Raw genomic sequence first — 22867 nt, forward strand, 5'->3', positions numbered from 1 at the left:
TAAAAATATCTGTATGTAATTCAGTGATTATGGAAGCAAAATATGGATAGTAGGAAAGCCAAAGAAATAAGAGCAGAGACTACTGAAAAGTAATAATGAAGGAGAATGTGAAAATATGCTGGGTCAATGCAATGTAAAATAAAGAGCTTTTAAAATAAACTGGAAAAGAAATAAGTAGTGAGAATAAATGGTATTAATGTAGTAGGCAATCTACCACTATAGTTAGTTAGTTCTTAGATGGCACCACTGAAACGCTAAACTGAAATAAGAAAATAAATAAAATTATGAATATAATTTAACCAAACTTAAACTACGCTCACTTCGCTTGCTAATCTTAACTAGCTAGTGAAGGTTTATCTCTAATGTACTCATATTATAAAAACAAGAATAAAATTATTAAATTAGTATGAAAGAAAATACTATTAACTACTTTAAATCAGTAATAATTATCACAAAACAGATAACTCCAGAAAAAATTAGCAAAAAATAAATATAATTACTAATATTTCCTTTTGATCTAATATAGCTTATATTCAAATACTTGGGCTAAAGATAGAAGCGAGTTAAATAAAATAGACATAATATATTAAAACAATAAGAAATTAAATGACTAAAATTACTATACATATGTAAATACAAGTCCCATGTTGCCAACATACTCTGATAATCAAATTCTGCATGCTTACAGTATAATAATTAAGACAGCTTCAATAGATACAAATAATTCAAATTTACCTTAAAATAAGTAAGATTTATAAGTTATTTATAGAGATCAATGTTTAGAAAGTAACTTCAATAATATTAAATAAAAAAATACATTTTAATTCTCACCTTATTAATTTCCATGAAGATATCTTGAGGATTATAATCACAATAGTAGTTTAAGTCACACCTGCCAGAGTGTGAACGTGGAACAACAGAACCAGAAGCAGGTACTGTGGACGGTAAATTACGTCTTTCACGCATTGACATTGAACGGACAGGCATGGATGATAAACCAGAAGGAAGAAATCTATCTGATTCTACATGGACATTGGACTCTATGTTACCTTCTTCAGGATATCCACCGAGTCGACGGCTTAATCTCTTTTCAGCTTTTGCCATAGCTGTAATAGCTGCAAATTTCTTTAATAATGTGTAATGACGAAATGCACGTTGGATTGTTAGTGCTGCATTGCGAGCTTTAACACCGCCATATTTTCGTTCTAGTAATTCAATCTGTTTGTCTAAAAGATCCTGCGAAAGTTCATACCTAAAAAAGTTTTTAGAAGAAATTAGGTCCCTGCTTTACACAAATAGCTTATTTACTGATTTACAGAAACAAATTCTCCTTCGAATTTCATGGAGAATGGGTTCCAACTATTTTATCATGAATAAGCAAGTATAATAAAAAGAATATGAATCACTTACGAACAAATCGCAAACATTAACCAACTGCAATTTAATTTTACTTTATGAACTAAATTACTTTAAGAAAAAAATGACAGAAAGACATTTTAACATACATATTAATGGTAAAACAAAGAGAAAAATTACACTCATATTAAATACCTGTTAAAAATTACTATTATTACAAAACTGAGGAAAATGCAAATGTAATTTCAGTTAACAGCAGAAACTTAACAAAAAAAATTTGTTAATAAAGGATTTTCTATTCAAAAAGTAAGAAAAATGTTTTAAAATACAAGTGGACAATTAATTTTAAAAATAAGTAAGGAAGCTACTACTAACACTCCAGCTTACAAGACTTCTAGATGGTAACATCTAATGCTTCACAATGGAGTAAAACATAAGTAGAAGCTAAACTGAAATGAATAAACTGTATTTCAAAGGAGTTGCCTAATGCAGAAGTCTGTCGAGTGAAATAACTGAAAATGAACTATTGTCCAACTTCTTGATAAAAGGTGATCAACTGTTTACATTCCCAATGTTCTGGAGAAATAAAACAGATATATTCCTAACAAGCTGAAAAGGATTATGGTGAACTTTTCCCAGTATTAGCCTGAACCTTTCTCTCAGCAATGTGTGAGAATTACATTGGCCTTATCACCTTACTTATTTATGTACTTTTGTTATCTACAGAAAAAATTAAAAAACAAATATATATATAAATCACAAAAAACAATATTAATATAAAAAGCTTCTACTTAATAGATCAAAATAGCAGAAAGTTAGAAGGACAGTAGAACAAGAATGACAGTAAATTATTCATATTTTTTCTTTGATATTTTATATTATATTTATAAGGAGCTATACTTGATGGAATAAAATCCTTTAGATTTGAAAAATAAATATATGTGTCATCACAGAAGCCACATGCAGATAATCTTATAAGGATATTTTAAGGAATATAAACATTCTACCTTTAAATTTTTAAATTGATGTTTTTTATTAAAAATAATAAAAATCTAATATTATTTAGAGACTTATTTATGGGTAAAAACAATTATACTTACCCATGAATACAACATGAAAAAACCAGTATAAATTCCTATCCAAAGACTTAACATCTTTTGTAAAAGGTCAAACAAGTTTTTTAAATTTCTTACATTATACGGGATAAAAACTGTTTAATATTCTGCCAAACATTTAACAATGATGCTAATTTTAAATAAATTTAATTTAAAAAATTTTTATTACATAGAGAATCATAAAATAAAAGTGTGTTAAATCTAAATCGTATGTTCATTTTTTTGCCAATGTGTTGTAATGTTTCCTTTAAAAATTTTAATGTATGATATAGCTGCCTCATCAATCAGTTTTGCTGATAATTATGAAGGCTATGCTAATAAAAATAAACAGACAAACAACAATATTTTTTTTTTTTTTAATATGGAGTTGACATGTTGCAGCAACACTGAAACACATCTCTCAAGTCACAGTTGATATAGTTACAGTAGAAAATTTTCACATATGGAAATATACTTTGCTTCCTTGGTTAGCAACTCACAATCGCATTTATGATTCATTATTTATAGATTCTTACACTGAAGGAATATATAATGAAAATAATGTTAAATATTTTTAGTGTGTATAGCATATATTTTCTATCAACCAAATATTAACAAAAATAAATTTTGAAAATAAAACTTTTTTCAACACTGAAAAAATCCTGTTTTTTTAGCAAACAAGAAATTCTTAGAAGATTAAAAAAAAGAAAAACTTAACAATAAGTAAAAACATTAATAGAAATCACTAATAAACATAAAAGACCTATGGGATTAGATAATTATATATTGTTATTTACTATCATGAAACTATTAAATAATGTAGATATAACATGATTGATATGAATTATGAATGATAAGACAAATAATTTTTGTCATATCAAGCAAATCATTTTCTATGATTTCAAAAAATAAACAAATGTAAATAACAAATAAATCTCACCTTGAGATACACAAATTAAGTTTTTTTCAACACAAAATTTCATTCAAAATTATGATTTTTTTCAAATGAAGGTAGATCAACTAAAAAGTAGTTGAAAACTTACTTACCAGCAACTCACAGTAGAAGACATCTATCTATAATTTTGATTAAAATTTAAGTAAATTTTTAACAATGGAATCACTTACACATTCTGAATGCGAGATCTCTTAAGAACATCTCCATTGCTACGAACAGATCCTTTTTTCATAAGGCCCTGTGACCATGCATGACACGAGAACATAGAACTTGGAGTTTGGGGTCTGTCTCCTTCTTGTATTTCCTCACTGCACACAGAATAATTAAACATAAATTAATAATAAAAAAAGGAATGAAAGTAGGTTGGAATTTAATTTAATTCACTGTAATGAATTTTCAAAAAAGAAAAATTATTTTCAAGTAAGTATAAATACTTACTTGAAAATAATTAATGCTTATTTATTATTTTTTGAAAAATTAATAAATAAGCATTTATTAATTTAAATAAAAATGTGTTTAAACCACCAACACTCCATTTATGTGTTTTGGTGGTTTATATTTCATTTAATATTATATATATATATATATATATATATACGTTGCTATGGCCTAAAACATAAATGGTTTCAGAGATCAACAGATTGTTTTAAAAAAACAATATCTTTCAATTTTATGAATCAAACTTTTTCTGAAAATTAATACAAACTAATAGTTTTTATTAAAAAATAGTTTCATATTTTTTAACAGTGAGCAAAGGAAATTAATTTTCATAGTGAACTCTACTGAATATCTAAATTTGTTTTTTATTTTATTTTATAATATTGAATTGAATATTTTTCTAAAGATTTACCTTACACTTTAATTAATTAATTAAACTTACTTATTTATACCAGGTGTTTCAAAATGAATATCAAGGTTTTAAAGCAATATAATATTTTTCAAGTTTTATGTAAATTGACTATATATGAAATGAAAGAGCAACTCACTCAAACAGATTTAGCTGTGAACAAGCTCATAAACTGTTTCTTGTACCTTCCACTTGAAAGTGCTAGTAACAAAGATGGCAACCCATCAACAGAAAGCGTTCTGAGTTTTGCAGTTTGCAAAGTATGAAAATGTAATTATTGTTCAATGTGCATTCCTTTTGAAGTTCCATTCTGATCCCCAAATGACAACAACATTCATGGATGATATAAACAATTTGAAACCATTGGCTGTATTTTTGTAAAGGGAGCAGTACAGGACAAGCAAGTGTGTCAGAAGATAATGTTGAATATGTAAGAGTCTTTTGTGCATAGCTCCAGGAAATCTTAGGCTATTCTACCAATGTGGCCTTTTCTCAACTGCAATATGAACCACAGAACTTTATTTGCCATCAAGATGGTGCACTTCCTCACGGGTTGAATGAAATTCTCCCCGACTGCAGGATTGGTCATCGGGGAACAGATGACAGGGCTTGTTTGCCATGGCCTCCACAATCACCCGATCTGACCCATGTGGCCTCCACAATCACCCGATCTGACTCAATGTGATTTTTTTTCTTTGGGGAATTATAAAGGATCAAGTGTATGTGCCACTATTACCAGCTGACCTAGACATAGGGTTGAAGCAGCTGTCGCATCAATTATTCCAGACTTGCTGATTAAAGTATGGATGAACCTATCTCCTATAACTGGATGTATGCCATTTGATGAACAGTGTTCACATTTAACACTTACAGGAAATCTAAGTTGCTCTTTCATTTCACGTATAATTTATCAATGTAAGTAAAATTTAATAAGTATTATGTAACTTTAAAATCCCGATATTCACTTTGAAACACACAGCTTTAATTAATCTCAGAATGTATCATTTACTACAGTGAATAAACAAACAATATCAAAAGAGAACTGAAACTGGGCAAGGCAATTAACTCTTCCAATCAAAAGGCAATCACTCAGTGTGATTGCCATTAATTGTCCCCTTCCGCTCTTCACCCTTGGGAAAGTACATGAGAATTATCAGTGACTATCCTGAACCAATCTGTAGCATCATGTTTAGTAGCTTCTATTAACTGGTGACTCTGCCTGTGCAAATATGCATGGTGTTACCTACCTGGATGTTTATGCAATATTCCAAATTAGTGGCAGTGGTACCCATAAAACTGGTAAAGCCAGTCTTATATTCTTACAATCATAATTTAAGAAAAGTTGGATATTATCCAAATTAAACAGATTATTTTTTTACAGTTCAGAACAATCTAATCATTATTATTTTCACATATTTTTTTTGATGTACAACCTTCTGAGTGACACTTTTAAAAACATATTATTACCAGTTACTTCTGATACACATATCAATCAATTTTCAAAACTGGACATTTAATTTCATTAAAAAAAAAGAAAAAACAGAATAGTACTGCTCTTTTTCTGTTTATCCTCTGGAACCAACACCATAAGATCTTACTTCAGAGGATGAATGAGGATGATATGCATGAATGTGAGATGAATGAAGTGAGTCTCATACAGCCTCAGGTCGATCATTCCTAAAAAGATGTGGTTAACTGAAACCCAACCACCAAAGAACACCGGTATCCACGATCTAGTATTCAAATCCATATAAAAGTAACTGCCTTTACTAGGATTTGAACCTTAGAACTCTCAACTTCAAAATCAGCTGATTTGTGATGAGTTCACCACTAGATGAACCTGGTGGATTAGAATAATACTGTTGCTATATATCTTTATTTATTACCAGATAATTTAAAGTTAGAAACCAGAAACTAATACTAATCATTACACATCATATGTAAAAATAGCCCTCTGACTAAAATGTTGGTGTACAGTTTAGAATTATACTGTTAACTTTTATAAAAGATATAAGTAACGCCTGTACAATGTCCAGATTAAATAAATATTTATTACGCATATTTAAAAAAAGCAAATTAAGTATCCAGCAACTAATTTCTTTTTTACCGCCATATTTCATTTTTATTAATATTTATTTAATTTCTAACTTGTTCCCCATCAAATAATGAATGAACACTAATATATAATAATACTGTTTCTTACACAACACTAAAGTTTTATGTGCAAAAAAAGCTTATAAAGAAGGCCCCAACCAAATATTTTACTGCCTTTATACATAAATTAATTTTTTTTTAAATCACGAGAAAATGCCAATAAAAAAGCCAAAAACAAATAAACAAAAAAATGTATATATATATATATATATATACACACACACAGATAACTTCTTTTTTTTTTTTTTAATATATATTTTTTTTTTTTTTGAAAATTTAATAATTCATTAACATTGACCATTGTGCTTAAAAAATTTAATATTAAATGAAATATAAAACACCAAAATACAGTAAATAGATAATCTAAATTTACCACATTAATTTCAAGAATCGATTTTTGCAGGATCCCGCATCTTCAGTAGTTATTAAATTCTATAATTACATTATAATTTATTTCTGATTTGTTAATTTGTTATTTGAAAATTTTGTAATTTATTATGGAAGAATATGCAAATTCTGCAATCTAGTATTTAGACTAATTATTAACAAATCTATTTTAATGTAATTATATAATTTAAAACAATTGATGATGCAAGATCCTGTGAAAATCAATTCTTAGAATTAATATGATAATTTAAATCCATTTATGTGTTTTGGTGGTTTATATTTCATTTAATATTTTATATATATATATATATATATATATATATATATATATATATATACGTTGCTATGGCCTAAAACATAAATGGTTTCAGAGATCAACAGATTGTTTTAAAAAAACAATATCTTTCAATTTTATGAATCAAACTTTTTCTGAAAATTAATACAAACTAATAAATAGTTTTTATTAAAAAATAGTTTCATATTTTTTAACAGTGAGCAAAGGAAATTAATTTTCATAGTGAACTCTACTGAATATCTAAATTTGTTGTTTATCTGTAAATTGCTTAGAACATTTTTTTCATGTCTTCACATTTCATATGAAAAAGAATGTATCAATGTATCAATGTGTATCCTTGTATCAATGTGTCAATATATTTGTCTTAAACCATGCATGAATGGTTGAATTGATTTCAATGAAAATTGTATGAGCTTACCTTAACTCTGACAGCTTATATTGAAGTAACAGTGAGCAAAATAAGTTTTATAACAAAATAGCATTGTACAAAAGCTACTTGTTGTTTCTTATAATAACACTGGAAGCCTTGAAATTCCTTTCAAAATCTCTCAACCTATGATCAATTGCAACTTTTTAAACAAATAATGAGCGGACCATAATTATATCATGGATTGTTAAGGCTACACACAATTTTCATATTTATTATTACTATCATGCATCTAATACCTTTACATCTACATTGTAAAAAGTTCTTTCTACATTTTGTTTACATGACAATCCCCACAAAAGACTACAAATAGTATATGAGAAAATACCAATCATAAAATATTCCCTCATCAATTTATCAACACCAAATTATCAAACTAGACATTAATTGTTCTACTTTTATTGTAAGTAATCTACATCATTCTAAATATTATGATAGATTGTTAAATATAAGAATTTTATGAAATATGCCATTCTATAGTAGTATTATTGCTTATCATTGTTGATTGCTACATTTATTTTTAATTCTTACAAAGTTGGATTTATTTCCATGTATTAATAAATTGTACTGAAAAAAATGATAAGTAACTACTTTTTAACATTACTCAACATAGATATAGCATACTCAACAACTTATATTAATAGAGACACTTAAACAGTATCATATTTTACATTTTTAAAAGATTATTACTTGATTTAAGATCACTGACGGTAAATTGATGACATGTATAAAAAATAGTGCCATACCTAGTACTGAACTGCATTTATTCTGCAAATAACTTGACAAACTGCAGCTGATAACTTCTTTACTATTACTAGTTCTATCTAAGTTTTATATCAACCATTATTTCCAACCAAAGATATATGATGTAAACCAGTTATTAGCATAACTATGCTGTAGTTATTACCATAATCATCATGCCACAGCAAAGATTAAAGATAAGGTTAGGAAAGTTAAGCGGTTAGCCCTAACCCACCAGGTTGGTATAATGGTGAACATGTCTTCCCAAATCAGCTGACTTGGAAGTAGAAAGTTACAGCGTTCAAGTCATAGTAAAGGCAGTTACTTTTATACGGATTTGAATATTAGATAGCGGATACCGGTGTTCTTTGGTGGTTGGATTTCAATTAACCACACATCTCAAGAATGGTCAAACTGAAACTGTACAAGACTACACTTCATTTACACTCATACATATCATCCTCTGAAGAAATACCTGAACGGTAATTCCTGAAGGCTAAACAGGAAAAAGAAGAAGGGAGTTGCCCTAACTTTCCTTTGTAGGAGATTTGTAGTTCCAAGGTCTGGAAAAACCAGTTAATTTTAATATTAACAGATCATGAATATTGCCTGTTAGCCATTACTATGTTGTTAGGTTCTAATTAACAACACAACCTAACCTGGCAATCCATGGTGGTAACAAATTATAGAAACACCCATTACAAAAACAGTAGATGCAGATGCCTCTGAGCCCTAAATCAAGAAAACTGCACTAGATAGCTGGAAACTTTCAAAATATCATAAAAATCAATTGCACTTATTGGCTATGCCTGTTGTAACTAATTTTCCTTTTTTTTTTATAAGAATAAAATTTACACATTTACAGCTTATTTACTTGTTTAACACTTATTTATATGAAATAAATTATAATCTTTCTACACAAGTTCACATCGTATTCATTACCTTTTCTAATCATTAATGTACTTTCCTTTTTCTGAACAATAGTCTTCCAATATTTTTCTGTTAGATTTACATTATCAGGTAAATTTAAGAGCTTATTTTCTGGTGTCATTTTATCAATAAGTTATAATAGTTTTAATTTAGAGTACTTTTTTTATTGGTCAGAACTAAACCTACTACAAGCAAAACATTAATTAATTAAACCTACTAATATTTTTCCTGGTAATATTATATGGCTATGTATAATGTTCTATTCTAAAATTTATTCATAGATTTATTATCTATTTCGTAGATCTATTATAATTTTATAGATACTGAATCTATAAAATTTTTTGTGAATGGTTATAAGCTAATCTTTCCACATATTGTAGTCCATAACAAGTAAAACAGATACTTATACTACATTAAAGCATTACTTAGCTTAAACTCCCAGCATTATGAAACCTTTATACTGTCGGCTATGTTTTAACAATATTAACCTCAGAAAAATTATACCCAGTAATGGCATGTATTCTGCAGGCTAACAAAAAAAGAAACTTCGAGTACCAACAATAAAAATATTGCACGTTATTTGTTAGGTCACTGAAACACTCAATTTCTTTATTAAGTAGAATGTTCCTTTAGTTAAACAGTGAGCCATACTTGTTTTAAAATGAATTTTTTTTTAAGAGATAAAATGAAATTTTTACTACAGCAACAAGACAAATTTTTAGTTTACAACATTATCTGAGATCAAATTCAAACATCCAGATGCAAGAATTATTTTGCTCCATAACTTGTAAATATTGAAAAGATAATTCATGTTCTGGTTACCTTTCAGTGCCAACAGTTAAAACTGTTAATGACTTTAAGAACAGATTACTGCAGTCTCCTGGAAAATTGGCTGGGTTAGTTATCTTTTCAGGTCAGAATTCCTAAAATAACAATTTTAAAAGGAACAGAAAGCTTAAAATGATGACTTTAAAAAGTCAATATTGTTCAAGAACTTAAAGAACCAGGCAACTGAATGGATTAATTATTGCAAGTGGTTTCAATCACTTATAAAAAATAAGTACATAATATATTTCTTACTGATGAAGTATGGTTACACATAACAGAATATATTAATGCACAAAATAATCAAATATGGAGAGATATAAATTCACATGTTTTAAGAATCGTCATTATGTTGAAAAAAAATATGTGTAAGGTGAGCCATTTCACAGAATAAAATGGGTAGATTTATAATTTTTTTACACATTACTTGCTTATAATATGTTATGGTTATTCAAATATGATTACTCTTAGATACACTGATTAATTCTTACCTTTCTTTACTATTCATTATATTACCATTCACATAAGGCTGGTGAACACTTCTCTCTTTAGCTGCAGTATTTCCAGGTCTGAAAAACCAACAAAAAACTTTTCATCAAAGATTTTAAATTTTATTTTCAAACGATTTTTCAACACACATGTATATTATATATTATAATACAACATTGTTTATATTACATTAACAACAATAAAAAAGATTATCTCGACTACTATACACTTACACGACTAAAGCAGGTGTAATATTATCATTACATTCTTTTGATAAAAGTTTTATTTAATTTCATTAACTGATGTATGTCAAAATATATTCTTTGTTAATAGCACTCAGATAAGTAAAAAAAAAATTATTTTGCCTAAATTAAATTTACAATATTTATTTGATGATACATTAAAGGAATCATAAGTAGTTAAGAGGAATGTGTCCACATTAAACACATAAAATGCAATAAATAATTACACGACATTGAATAACAGAAGAATATTAAACACAATTTAAAACTTATACTGATATTTAAAAAAAACAGTTCCAGAAGAAAAGATGTATCCCTGAAAAAACAATAAAACTCAATATTTTATTTTAAGTAATATCTAAAAATTCATGTTCTTAACCCAAATACTGTGTGAATTTTCAAAACAGAGGATTTTTCATTTACAACTGAGAATTTTACAACTGCAGGATTTTTCTATTATTTCAAAAGACTATAATAACCTTCAAGTAAAGATAATTTAGAAGTTATATTTTTCATCAACACTGTTGCAAACTGAACAACAAGATATGAAAGAATTGACTGTAAATACAGAACCAAAGACCATACACAACATATACATTAAATCACATACAACATTTCAAATTAATCAATATTGGCACAATAAAGTGATACGTGAAAACTAAAAATTTTCATTCTTTACTTATAAAACTGTCAATAAACATAACTAGGAACTTTCATAGGACCAAAAAGTAATGGTACAATTTTAAAATTGACTGCTGTTCTTTTATCATCACTTAATAATTATTCATTTTGTTTTAACAATTCCTTTCCAGTACTTACTCAAAATAAAAAATGAAAGATAAAACTGAAAATAAAATAAAACTCAAATAAGATAAAACTGAAAATATAAAAATATTATCAGAAACCAAACAATGCCAATAAATTTTATATTTTTTAAATCTACAAAGAGATAAAATATACAGAACATGTGGTACCCACATGCCCCTTGAAACCTCATAGTACCTTCACCTCTCTACCTTCTCTATATGCGTGCAAACCTCCATTAATTTTATAAAAATAACTATAATTATTAATAGAAGATGGTGTGAATCATCTTTATTTTGTATAAATTTTTACTAACAATGGTTTGTGCAAAAACACCCATGACAACCATATACCGAATTATTCAAAATAAACTCATATCAGTAGCAAGTATATAACCTCAAACTAAATTAATCTATTTAACAGTTTAACTGTATCTAATAGTTTTTTTTAATTACTTAGAACCAAAGTCATTTATAATTCAGGGAAAAAATATTTAAGAGTTAATATAAATGAGATCTTTTATTGTTTTCTTCCTATTATCTCAACAACTAAAGAACCAATTTAAAAAAAAATCTATGAAGTTTTGTAACTATACATTTAAGTTGGAAAGGTACAAATGTTTTAAAGTAAAAACAATATATATCCTAAAAGAAGATTAATGGGTATAGTAACATGGACAGACAGATGAGACATTTTAATGTACAATCAAATTGTAGATCAGGCTTACATACTTAAGTTACTTCTAATGTTTGAATTTTCAGTGTTATCGCAAAATAGAAGTACTGTAAGAAAATACCAATATAATATACAAACATCTTACACACAGTTATAAATAAACAATAAATTAGTATTCAAATGATCATTTTCATTTGAAGATTTTCAAGTTCTTTCCATTATCACAACTTGTTTTTGCCATGATAAACTAAAATTATAATTTAATCTGCGAACAAGAGTTAGTTGTGGCAGCATTTCAAAAAATCGACTAATAAAACTCTGGGCATAAATGTAATTTTAAGAAAAAATGGAAACAATGAATGTGAACTGTGGAGAGATAATCTTATTAATAAACACAATGTATTTAATTTTAACCATTCAAACATAAGGTAAAATAGCAAATTATTTAATACGTTACAGATGGAATCAAGACAAAGTGACCCAATTGGGTCATTTCTTAATAATCTGCATGGGATGATACATAATACAAGCAGAAGTTTTTATCATCAATACAGATTTTACATAGCAAAAGAGACAATTAAATAGTGATTAATTGATATAAATTTCATTAAACAGTGTGAACAAAATGTATTTAAAATTAACAACTAAATTTTAAATTACTAGAATTATTCTTCCAGAAGCCTTCCAGAGCTGATTATCAGTACATTCCTCAATGGCACCTCAACAGTGCTACAATAAACTCCAATGAGGACGTGCTGATATGTTAGCTCCAAAAGTGCAGTGCCACTGTAAACGTGTAGCTGTAAAAGTGTAGTGTTAGGAAGTGTAGTGCCACTGATCTGAATTAAAAATTGTTTTAACAAAGTTTCTATTATAGTCTCTTAAAGAAAAATATTAATGTTATATTTCATCTGAAATATATATATATTATATATTAGAAATGATAACACTGATCAAGAAATATCACAAAATCGTGGTATTCAATAATCAGGTATAAACATACAACACTACACAAATGGAAAGAATTTTCATACATCTCAAGTACAATTAAATTAGACTGAATTGCACAACTAAATAGAAGTTTTCTATTTAACAATACAAAAAAAAAATGCTTGAAGAAGTTTTAAGAACAACATTTTAAAATCATATTTAATGAAAAAAATCTACTTGCATAACATTGATTATTTTTTTAAATTACACAATAAATTTTAATGACACATCTATGGTATAGAAGCATAAATAACAGTTATAATTGTATTTACTAGCAATATTAGGTTAAATTATAAATTTCATATTTTTGTTAAATAATGTTAGTTTATAAGTTTTTTAGGCTGTAATGTTTTTGTGTTATATGTTGTTTTTTTTTTTCATTTAGTTTTTGGTTTAAATGATAAAATCTGAAATCTACCATCATATACTGACTGAATAAGTTTAATTCAATTACAATCACGATATATCTCTGAAAAACTGAATTACAAACAAAATGTTTGATAAATAAAAGAAAAATTAAGTTAAAACAGAAAAATTAGCAGAAAATAAGAATAAGTTTTATTAGTTATTCTTTCTATAATAAAATCAAAGCTAAATTAATTAAACTTAGAAGTCCATACTTTTTGATCCTCTCTCCATTAGTATAATTTATGTTAAAAGTTAATCAAATACTTAAGAGAAATAAGACTGTAGAATGAAAAATAATGTCATTTATTTGTAATTAAATAAACAGAAACAGAAAACTGGTACTTACCAGTTAAAAACCAATCTTTTAGTTGTTTCCGTTTTCATGATACTGCTGCAAAAAGTGTTTTGTTGAAATCTAAACCTAAATTTTTAATATTTCTGATAAAAAAAATTTAAATAAATAAATAAAAATCAGAAATGTTTTAACTCCTGTACATTAATTTCTGCACATATTGATTAATCAGACATTTAAGTAGAGTTGAAGCTACAAAACAACTATAATCAAAGTTATAGATGAATAGTTTAGATAAAATTTTTAATTTTCACAATATTTTATATTTTTGCTAGAATTATCATAATTGATTTGAGTGTTATTTTCTGCCTTTCCTAGCATTGTCACTAATGTTCGTAATTGATGCATTTCAGATTTGCACTTCAGTTACTACTGAGTGCTAAAGGTAGTTTTGAAAATGGAGATAATTCAAAACACATCAACTACGAATGTTAGAGTGACAATGCTAGGAAATGCAGAAAATAACACTCGAATCAAAATCTAAGAAGTCAGGAAAAAATTAATTACATCAAAATTGGCAGAATAGTTATTATAAAATGGCAGTAGACACATAGTTTCATCTTTTCATGTATTTTCAAATAGAAACAGCAAATATAGAGTTTTCTAGAGGTTAGACCAATATTTACATATGCCAATTTGTATAATGGGTATCTACAGGATTCACTAGAGATAATAACATTCAGACATGAATTACAATAATTGCAACAAGTTTCTGATGTGGCATAATTCACCATATGTTATTTTCATGTATATTTAAGAATGGATTTTTATGAACATCTTAAAATAAACATTTGTTCTAATACAACAAACCAAGTTTTACATTAAAAAAAAATCAATAAAAATTCAATATGCAGACAAGTAACAAAACTCAAGTGAAAATGATTAAACTGCTAAATCTGCAAAACCTATCTTAAAAGCGAACAGTTTTCCACATTAGTAATTAAACAGCATTTACATTTAATATGGTAAAAAATCTAAAGCACACATTTTTAAAATTGTTTAATGTAAAGAACATAAGTAGAAAATAACACCTTCTGAATGAAATTGTATGATTATCCTCATTCAAATCCAACAGCTGACACCTAAAGTAATAACATTAGTTGAAAGTAAGTTACTTTATGCTAAATCATCACAAGTGTTGATATGAAACATCTTTTTAATTTTTTACAGTACCCCAAAACTAAACTGTTTTCTGAAAACTAGGCACTGCCATCATTAAAGGTACCTCACCAATATAAATGCATAAAACAATAATCCTTCAAAACAGATCAACTAAGAAGGCTGACTAGCTACAATTTAAATTTTTATTTCCGCCTAACCTAAACAAGATAATAATTTACTTATATGAAGATAACATTTTCATAACTTACTACCACAAACTCGTTGGTATGGGCTTAATAATAAATAAAAAATTATATCACAAATTTGCAAAAATGCATGATGCTGAGAAAATAAAACAGGGTACACTACCAGATAGGATAATGTAATACCTTGCAACAACAGAGTTAATTTTAAGAAAAAGATTAACTCCTCTTAATAAAAATACTCCAGAACAGTGATACGACACAGTTAAACTCTCCATCAACAAACGACACAATAGGAACTAGGAACTAACTACTTACTTAATGGTTTTTCAGATCAATTACTATAACAGAAATACAATAAAAAAAACACTTACCTATCATCATGAATTCGCTTCAGATCTGCAATTTCAAGTTCGAATTTTAGCCGACTGACCTCACACAGAAGCATATCTCTTTCACTCATAACTACATCTAATTTATCTTTTAATTCCTCTATTTCACGACACTGTTCATTTATCAATAATATTTGTTCATCAATTGGCGATGCTCGACTTTTACACGGCTGAACATCATTTGACGGAACACTGTTACGAATTTTATTTTCACTTTCATCACTCATGATTACTGTTTAACATTAACAAAAAAGACCCATTTCAAATATTCAAATAAATTTATTAGTAATAAGGCAACATAACTTTTAAAATATATTACAAGCCAAACGTTTGGAAATTACTACAACAAAAAACAAACATTATGGATCGATTACGAACCTCAGTGGGTACTTGCAGAAACACAAGCATTCTCCAAAGAGATAATATTCTATGGATACCAACTAAATTGATCAGGATTTATTTAAGTAAAAGTTTTTTTTTACCTGTTTACTTATTTGTTACTGAATTGCTTAGTTATGTAATTATATGACAAATAATCGAACATTCATAATATACATAAATATTATTAAAAAATATTATCGATAATTCAAGATCCAGCAAACCAGACTGAATACTAAATTTATACAACCGCTTAAACATTAAGTACTTTTATATTTTTACTAAACGAATGCTTAATAATTACTACAAGTATAATGGCTGGTTTTTATTATTAGCAAGCAAGTTTTAATATTAAAAGAAATTTATACCACGACTACAAACGCTTTAACGCGGAGTTACAGGAATTTCCTAAGGAATTAACCGTAGTGAACAGTTAACTAAAAATTGAAATGGTCACTTCCAATTCCTTAACATCATTTAATTACATTAATAAAGCTTATGCAACCGAGTGTCTCTTCTTTGCGAAGACATAGTTCTTGTATCTCACCATAAGGACCGGAATTGATAAATATAGAAAAAATTGTGACGCTTAATAATAATTACGCGAGCGCGTATGTTTATATACGCGTCCCCGTGTGTCTCTGCAGTTTTGATAAAAATCAATCGTTGCATGGTACCAGAAAAATTGTTTAATTGTATTATGTCAAAATGAAATATTTTAATTCGTGTTAATACAAATTCCTTGTTTTCAGATTACATGATAAAAACTTTCCAATAATTTCGCTTTCCTCACTAACGGGCTGCACTTTCATTTCCTTGGCTGCGTAAAAATTTGTTTCAATACAATAGATAACTATTAATATAATAAAAAATTACTTCTTATACAATAGTTACAGACGATTCGTATGTATTTATAAATTATCACTCCCATGTTTCATTTAATTCTTCGTAACACAGCCGTACCTGTTAAACAAAGCCTAGGTATTGAGGTGTTCAAAGTCAAGAGAAATTGAATGGGGTTCTTTCTCCCTTCTGGTTGTAAAAATGTGGATATGATTTATTATCGGTCTTGTATATTGCATTCTATGCATTTACTCATTTCTTATTAGCTGCCATACTTTTTCTTCTATAAGTTTTTACATCTCCATTGGTATTTTTCTTAAAATGTTGTCCCTTTTCAATTAAGAATTCTTATGCAATTCTATTAACCTACGGTCATAATGGTCTTTTAAGTCGTAATAAAATTCGTAGGTATGCCGAAAATTAGATTTGCAGTTCCGCAAAACTATTGAAACATTCCACAATTTTTTTTTATAAATATATATATAATTTCGGTAGATTCGTATAACAACTTTACATTTACTTAATTTTTTAAAAAATTTATTTCGTTACCACAGTATACGTTGTTTAATGTAATCTTGGCATCACAATCTGTCTTCGCCGTCGTAATATTTCATGTTCTCTTAGAATAATATTTTATAGGATTGCGATCTCATTATTTAATATTCTGCATTGCCTACGCCTATTGATAATAAAAATTTCATTTTTACGCTAACGAGTAATGTGGGAACAACAGGGACGAATGTCCAGCTTTTGAAAAATCGTAGTTTGTTGTATAATGACTTCTTTTCACTTGATAAAGGGAATGGATTCCGGTGGAATGCAATTAAATAATTCTGTTACTGTTTGAAAGTATGGCGTAAGGCTCATACGGTAATCATTTACATCACGTAAATTAGAAATGTTAAGGGTTTATATAACACCCAGTGCCATAGCCAAAATAAAAGTGTGTAACAATATGAATGTGTACTTATATCTAGCAATCACTTCATTTTTAGTTATCTATAATGTGGTGTAAGTTTTCTTTTGGTTGATTGTTGTACTATCGAGTAACCTCAAGACAAACGAGTACAAAAGCGTTCAGTTCTCTGAACATTCTTTATTCATTTGAGACTAAAAAAAAAGCGTCCTTTGTTAGAAGAAATTAATACATTTCTTTAGCGCTTATTTTAATTAAAAATGATCCTTCAATTCAATCACAATGAAAGTCCTTTGTATTTATAAAGTTTTGCAATTTAGATGTTGAATGATCATATTGGCTTTGGATAGCATTTACCCCTGTAGTAGGATACACAATACTAGCTTGTAGACGACGCAGCGCTGTTCGGTTGATAAGTGTTCGTTGTCGTTGGTTGCTGGTTGCGTAGGAGTTATATTTTAGGAATTAATCATGGTGAACATGAGAAATAAGCCCTTGAGTGGCGAAGATTTTGTGGAACCTTACGTGTGAGTATAAAAAAAATATTTCTACAAATGCAACAATTTCTGTAATGGTTTGAGTGATAACGATAAGCTGTTCTGTTATTTATTGCTTTAACACCCTTTAGCAAATGGATGACTGCCTTTAGTTTATGAAATATATGTAAACATAATAAATGTATTTAAGTTTAGATTAGTGTTGTGTGCATTGGAGTACGTTCCTAACTATTGTTAACTAATAACTTGTAATTGTTAATGTTATAAATTTTGCAGGTTATGGTTATCAACCCCATTATTGCACAATTTATCAGTTTTTTCTTTTGATTATATTAATTCACTCTGCTTAGAATTTGGCGATTTACGAATTAAGAGCGTATGCGCAACCTGGTTTCACTTTTCTGCTCATCTGGATATAAGTATAAAATTTATCCGATAAGAATGCATACATACACCGCGAATTCTTGTTAGTATTAGTATTTTCTGCACATTTGAATGCCAATATAAAATTCTTATACTGAAATTTTTTTGTATGTTTATATGTGTATATTTATAATTTTTTTCTAAAATAGATTCTTTCAAGACCCATATCACCTCTGCACTAATAATTTAAATATAATATAAATCAACTTTAATCCACCCAAGTACAGAAATACGAAAACTTTTACCTTATTTTATTTTTGTTTCATTATAATTTTTACGATAAGTACTTTAGCGGGATCTTGCAACACCAGTCTTATATTAAATGTGTATACAATTACTAAACAAAATATTAAAGATTAAAAGTGATTTATACACATATAGTATGTGTATACATATACCAGAAATATGTAAATATATCTATTCAATATATATATGTGTGTGTGCACACACGCACGCATACTCGCACACGTCTGTTCATGACTTGTTTGCCAACCCAAGTTTTTGTTATGAATTATAGTTTATGGTTATCATCCCCTCTAATTGTTACGTATAATTTGATCTTCAAACATTTTTTGATTAAAAAAACACATCACTACTTGAAATAGCACACCCACTTTTTATGAGATGCTTCACTCAGTTCTTTATTATTTTCCTTTCTTGCCAAGAAACTTTGCAGATTTGTAAGTTTATCAAATAGAAGGGACTCCTAAATAATTCCCTTTTTTCCTGCATTAATTCTACACACCTCTCAATATCAACATTGGAATTTTATGGACTTCATCCACTGAAAAATATAGAACTGGTGGAAATATTGAGTCCACACTCTAAGATACTGTAACAGCTCTCATATACATACAATAAAGTTTTTCTTAAAGCTAAACACTGATGCACATTTTCCTCACTGTCTTTTATAAGATTTGTTATTTTCAATGGCAGAAATTTGGCCTCCTTCCTTTCTATTAATTTCTTTTCCATTGAGATAAGAATTGATGTTATTTTCATTTTGCATGGCTTGAATTTTATTTTGGAATATAAACATTAATGAATGCAGGACCAGAGATAAGATTTGTTTAAAGTGTTTTCAGATAACTGTAATAGCAACTGAACAGTGTTCTTGGGGTAAAAAATAGGATTTCATGGTTGAGAACATCTCGTGTAGACAGTTGATGGCAGGGAACAAGAAAGATAATCTAGTCTTTGAGTGGTAAAGAAGTTATTTGTACTCTTAAGTCTACAAAAGACAGGAATTCTGTAAGTTCTGCTGTTTGGACAGTGCATGTTGAAAACAGTTAAATATTTACAACACAAAACTTTCAGTATCAATTGGTTAATCATCTGCACCATACTGTATACAGTTTAAGATGTGGGCCAGGAAACCTGTTCCTCATATTGTTTTCTGAAAAAAATTTTGAAGACGAAAAAAACATTATTATTGCCAGCAGTGGGCAGCTCACATATAGTCACTGTGGAACTACAGCACACTCTATTTTCACTTGATATTATCAATAACATTTAATATAATGATACCTATTTTCTTTAATTCTTTCTTTATACTTGTACAATATATAATCCTTAAGGCTAATGTCAGTAGCGGTCCCCCAGTTTATGAAAAAGATATAAAGATCTTTGTATGGAACTGTGCGTGTCACAGTTCCAGCAGTGTGGTGTTTGGCTGTTGTGTGAATGTGCACATAGGCAGCTGCATGCGAGAGCACTGTCGCTTCCACAGCGCCGATCCTGGCATGCTGGTGGAAGGTAGTTTTTTTTTACTCTGCATGCGTATGGAACGTTCCTGGTTTTTGTTTCCTATTCTATTTTAGTCAGTGGAAGGAGTATGAAAATAGTTTAGTTGTTTTTTCAATAGCGATCAGAAGATGGCAGAAAGCAAGGGCTCTTTGATTGACAAATCTGTTCAAAAACACGCTGGAAGGGCAAAAGAGAAGGTAATTGGTAAAAACTAATTATGTATTTGTTTCTGTGTACATAGAAATTTAAATTAAGCACCATTGGACTATAGTGTTTTTAAGTGGACATTATATTAAGTTATTATCTAATAATACTAAAAAATATTATATGTATTGTCATTTTATTATTTATTCGGTTAAACAGAATAATGCCATATTCTTACATACCATATTCTTGAATGTGATAAAGTGTAGAATTATATTATTATCCTGCTTCCAGCTATTCTATTTGATTAATTTTTTTTTCGGTTTTTTTATTTTACAGAAAACTTTAACCATGGTCTTGAAAACGCCCAGAAAAAAATTTTCTGGAGCAGTACCCCCACTAATTTTAGCTACGAGCTGCCACTGATTGCCAATTCTGTTAATATCTTCAAAATTACTATTGTAGTTATCACCAGTAATGGCTATGAATTTACTAGAAAAATGTTTTTTTTTTTTTTTTAATAAAGACATTAACTATACAACTTTAGAAATTCAGATTTTTCATTTGGAATGATGTGAGATCTAACATTCTATCTGATATATGCGTTTCCACATCAAGATACTGTATCAAAATAGGACATACTTTTTGTAGCTGCATGATTTTCAAGGAATGAGGGGCCAACACATTATTCACTATAGCTTCTGTTTTTGTTCTAGCTAATGAAATGTGACTGGCTACTGAGGAATAACTCAAAATTATCTTAAATAATTTTGTTGAAAAATTGCATGGTTGTAGTTTTGATGATGGGACACTGTATAGAAAGCCAATGCAGTCTTTGCTGCCAATACCTTATTTTCTTCTGCAGTATCTTTTACACAAAGTATTTTTCTACTGTAGGAATGGACGTTTTTTTTTTTATGTTTATCTGAAGACAGATGCAGATTCAAATCTGTATGACCCTTATTTGCTATTGATAGTACACAGTTGTACTTCATAATCTATTTTTGCCTTTTTAAATTTTATAAACTCCCACAATATGTATATATATGCATGGAATTTACGTTTTTGTTGTGACATTTGTCTGATCAAATTAATCAACACAAGACAATAAAAATAACAGTTGTCATATCCTCATACTAATTACTAATATGTTAAAATTTCATGAGTTTAGAACAATCCACTTCCATTCGGTGGTTAAAAGTTGTATGCAATCATTATATACTGTATAGAATAGAATTTATGCCTATTGCATAGTCATTGCACTGCACAGAGAATGATAATACTGCACCAGACAATGTTTTTTCTTGCTCACATCTCACAACCATGTTGGTATTTGAAACTCTATCCCCAACATATTCACATTTTTTTCCCAGACTGGACAGTTTTGCTAACCCTAGTGACATGGAGAGTGTAATATTGTGCTCATCCTCAAGACCCTTGAAAACACCTACAATATGAAAAAGAGTTCGTAAGTGCATATCCAGAAAATTACTTGTACCTTAAAAGAGTACATCTGGTAATCATTGTTATGACTGTATATACAACTTCATGTAAACACTCATAAATTATGGTTCAAACTGAAGCCTGGTTTTAGGTAGATTTCATAAGAAAGCTACCTATTTTAATGGGTACAATGATTCGACTTGCAGAAAATTTTGACATATCTTTGCATTTCACATCCCCCAGACCCCAAAAACACTGTCAGTTCGAAAGTTTTTATATATACATATATATATATACTTATTTCACTTTCTTGTGGACACTATAACTGTCATAATTTTGCATCAATAACTTTCAAATTGATACATAAAATATAACAACCCAAAATCTTGGTCTAGTTTGTTAATGGGCAAAATTGTATCGTGGGGAAAGAAATGGGGCACTTTTTTTGAAAATATGGCTGTAACTTCCTTATTAAATAAAATATCGAATTCGTTTAAAGTTCCTACTATTCTTTGGATAAGGGCCTAAAACTTATCTAAGTAAAGTTTTTTGATATTGCCAACCATTGGCCCAGGGGGTGGAAAAAGTGGGGTTTTGAAGACAAAAAAATCTTACCCCTAATAGGGACAGTATCGAATCGGTTTAAAGTGGTTGTTAGTCCTCTAAACATTACCTAAAACTTTTGTCTGAGATAATTTTTGATATGACCAACCCTTAGAGCAAGGGATGACCAAACTGTTGCTGGAATTGTAAGTTGGGGCTTGTCATATGCTAAAAATGTGAAACTTCTTTTCACATACAACCATTGTC

At 28.4% G+C, this 22867-nt stretch overlaps 2 protein-coding genes across 3 annotated transcripts in view; one reads left to right on the forward strand and one right to left on the reverse strand.

Moving 5' to 3' along the window:
• Window positions 1-16067, reverse strand: part of siz (Brefeldin-resistant Arf-GEF family protein schizo) — a 75193-nt gene extending 59126 nt beyond the window's left edge. Inside the window, exons 1-4 of the mRNA XM_075362296.1 lie at window positions 15650-16067; window positions 10503-10580; window positions 3576-3713; window positions 832-1252 (exon numbers count right to left, since the gene is read on the reverse strand). Coding sequence (XP_075218411.1) covers window positions 832-1252; window positions 3576-3713; window positions 10503-10580; window positions 15650-15894 — 882 coding nt within the window. The 5' untranslated portion in view covers window positions 15895-16067. The remainder of the gene's footprint in view (window positions 1-831; window positions 1253-3575; window positions 3714-10502; window positions 10581-15649) is intronic.
• A 2102-nt stretch (window positions 16068-18169) lies between these two features.
• The window catches only part of LOC142323107 (uncharacterized), a 47458-nt gene continuing 42760 nt past the window's right edge, over window positions 18170-22867 (forward strand). Inside the window, exon 1 of one of the 2 annotated variants that reach the window (XM_075362298.1) lies at window positions 18170-18331. In XM_075362298.1, the coding sequence (XP_075218413.1) occupies window positions 18276-18331 (56 nt within the window). In that variant the 5' untranslated portion in view covers window positions 18170-18275. The remainder of the gene's footprint in view (window positions 18332-22867) is intronic. The other variant, XM_075362297.1, reaches the window with a different exon arrangement.

The sequence above is a fragment of the Lycorma delicatula genome, chromosome 4, assembly GCF_047948215.1.
Source record: "Lycorma delicatula isolate Av1 chromosome 4, ASM4794821v1, whole genome shotgun sequence".
Lineage (NCBI taxonomy): Eukaryota > Metazoa > Arthropoda > Insecta > Hemiptera > Fulgoridae > Lycorma > Lycorma delicatula.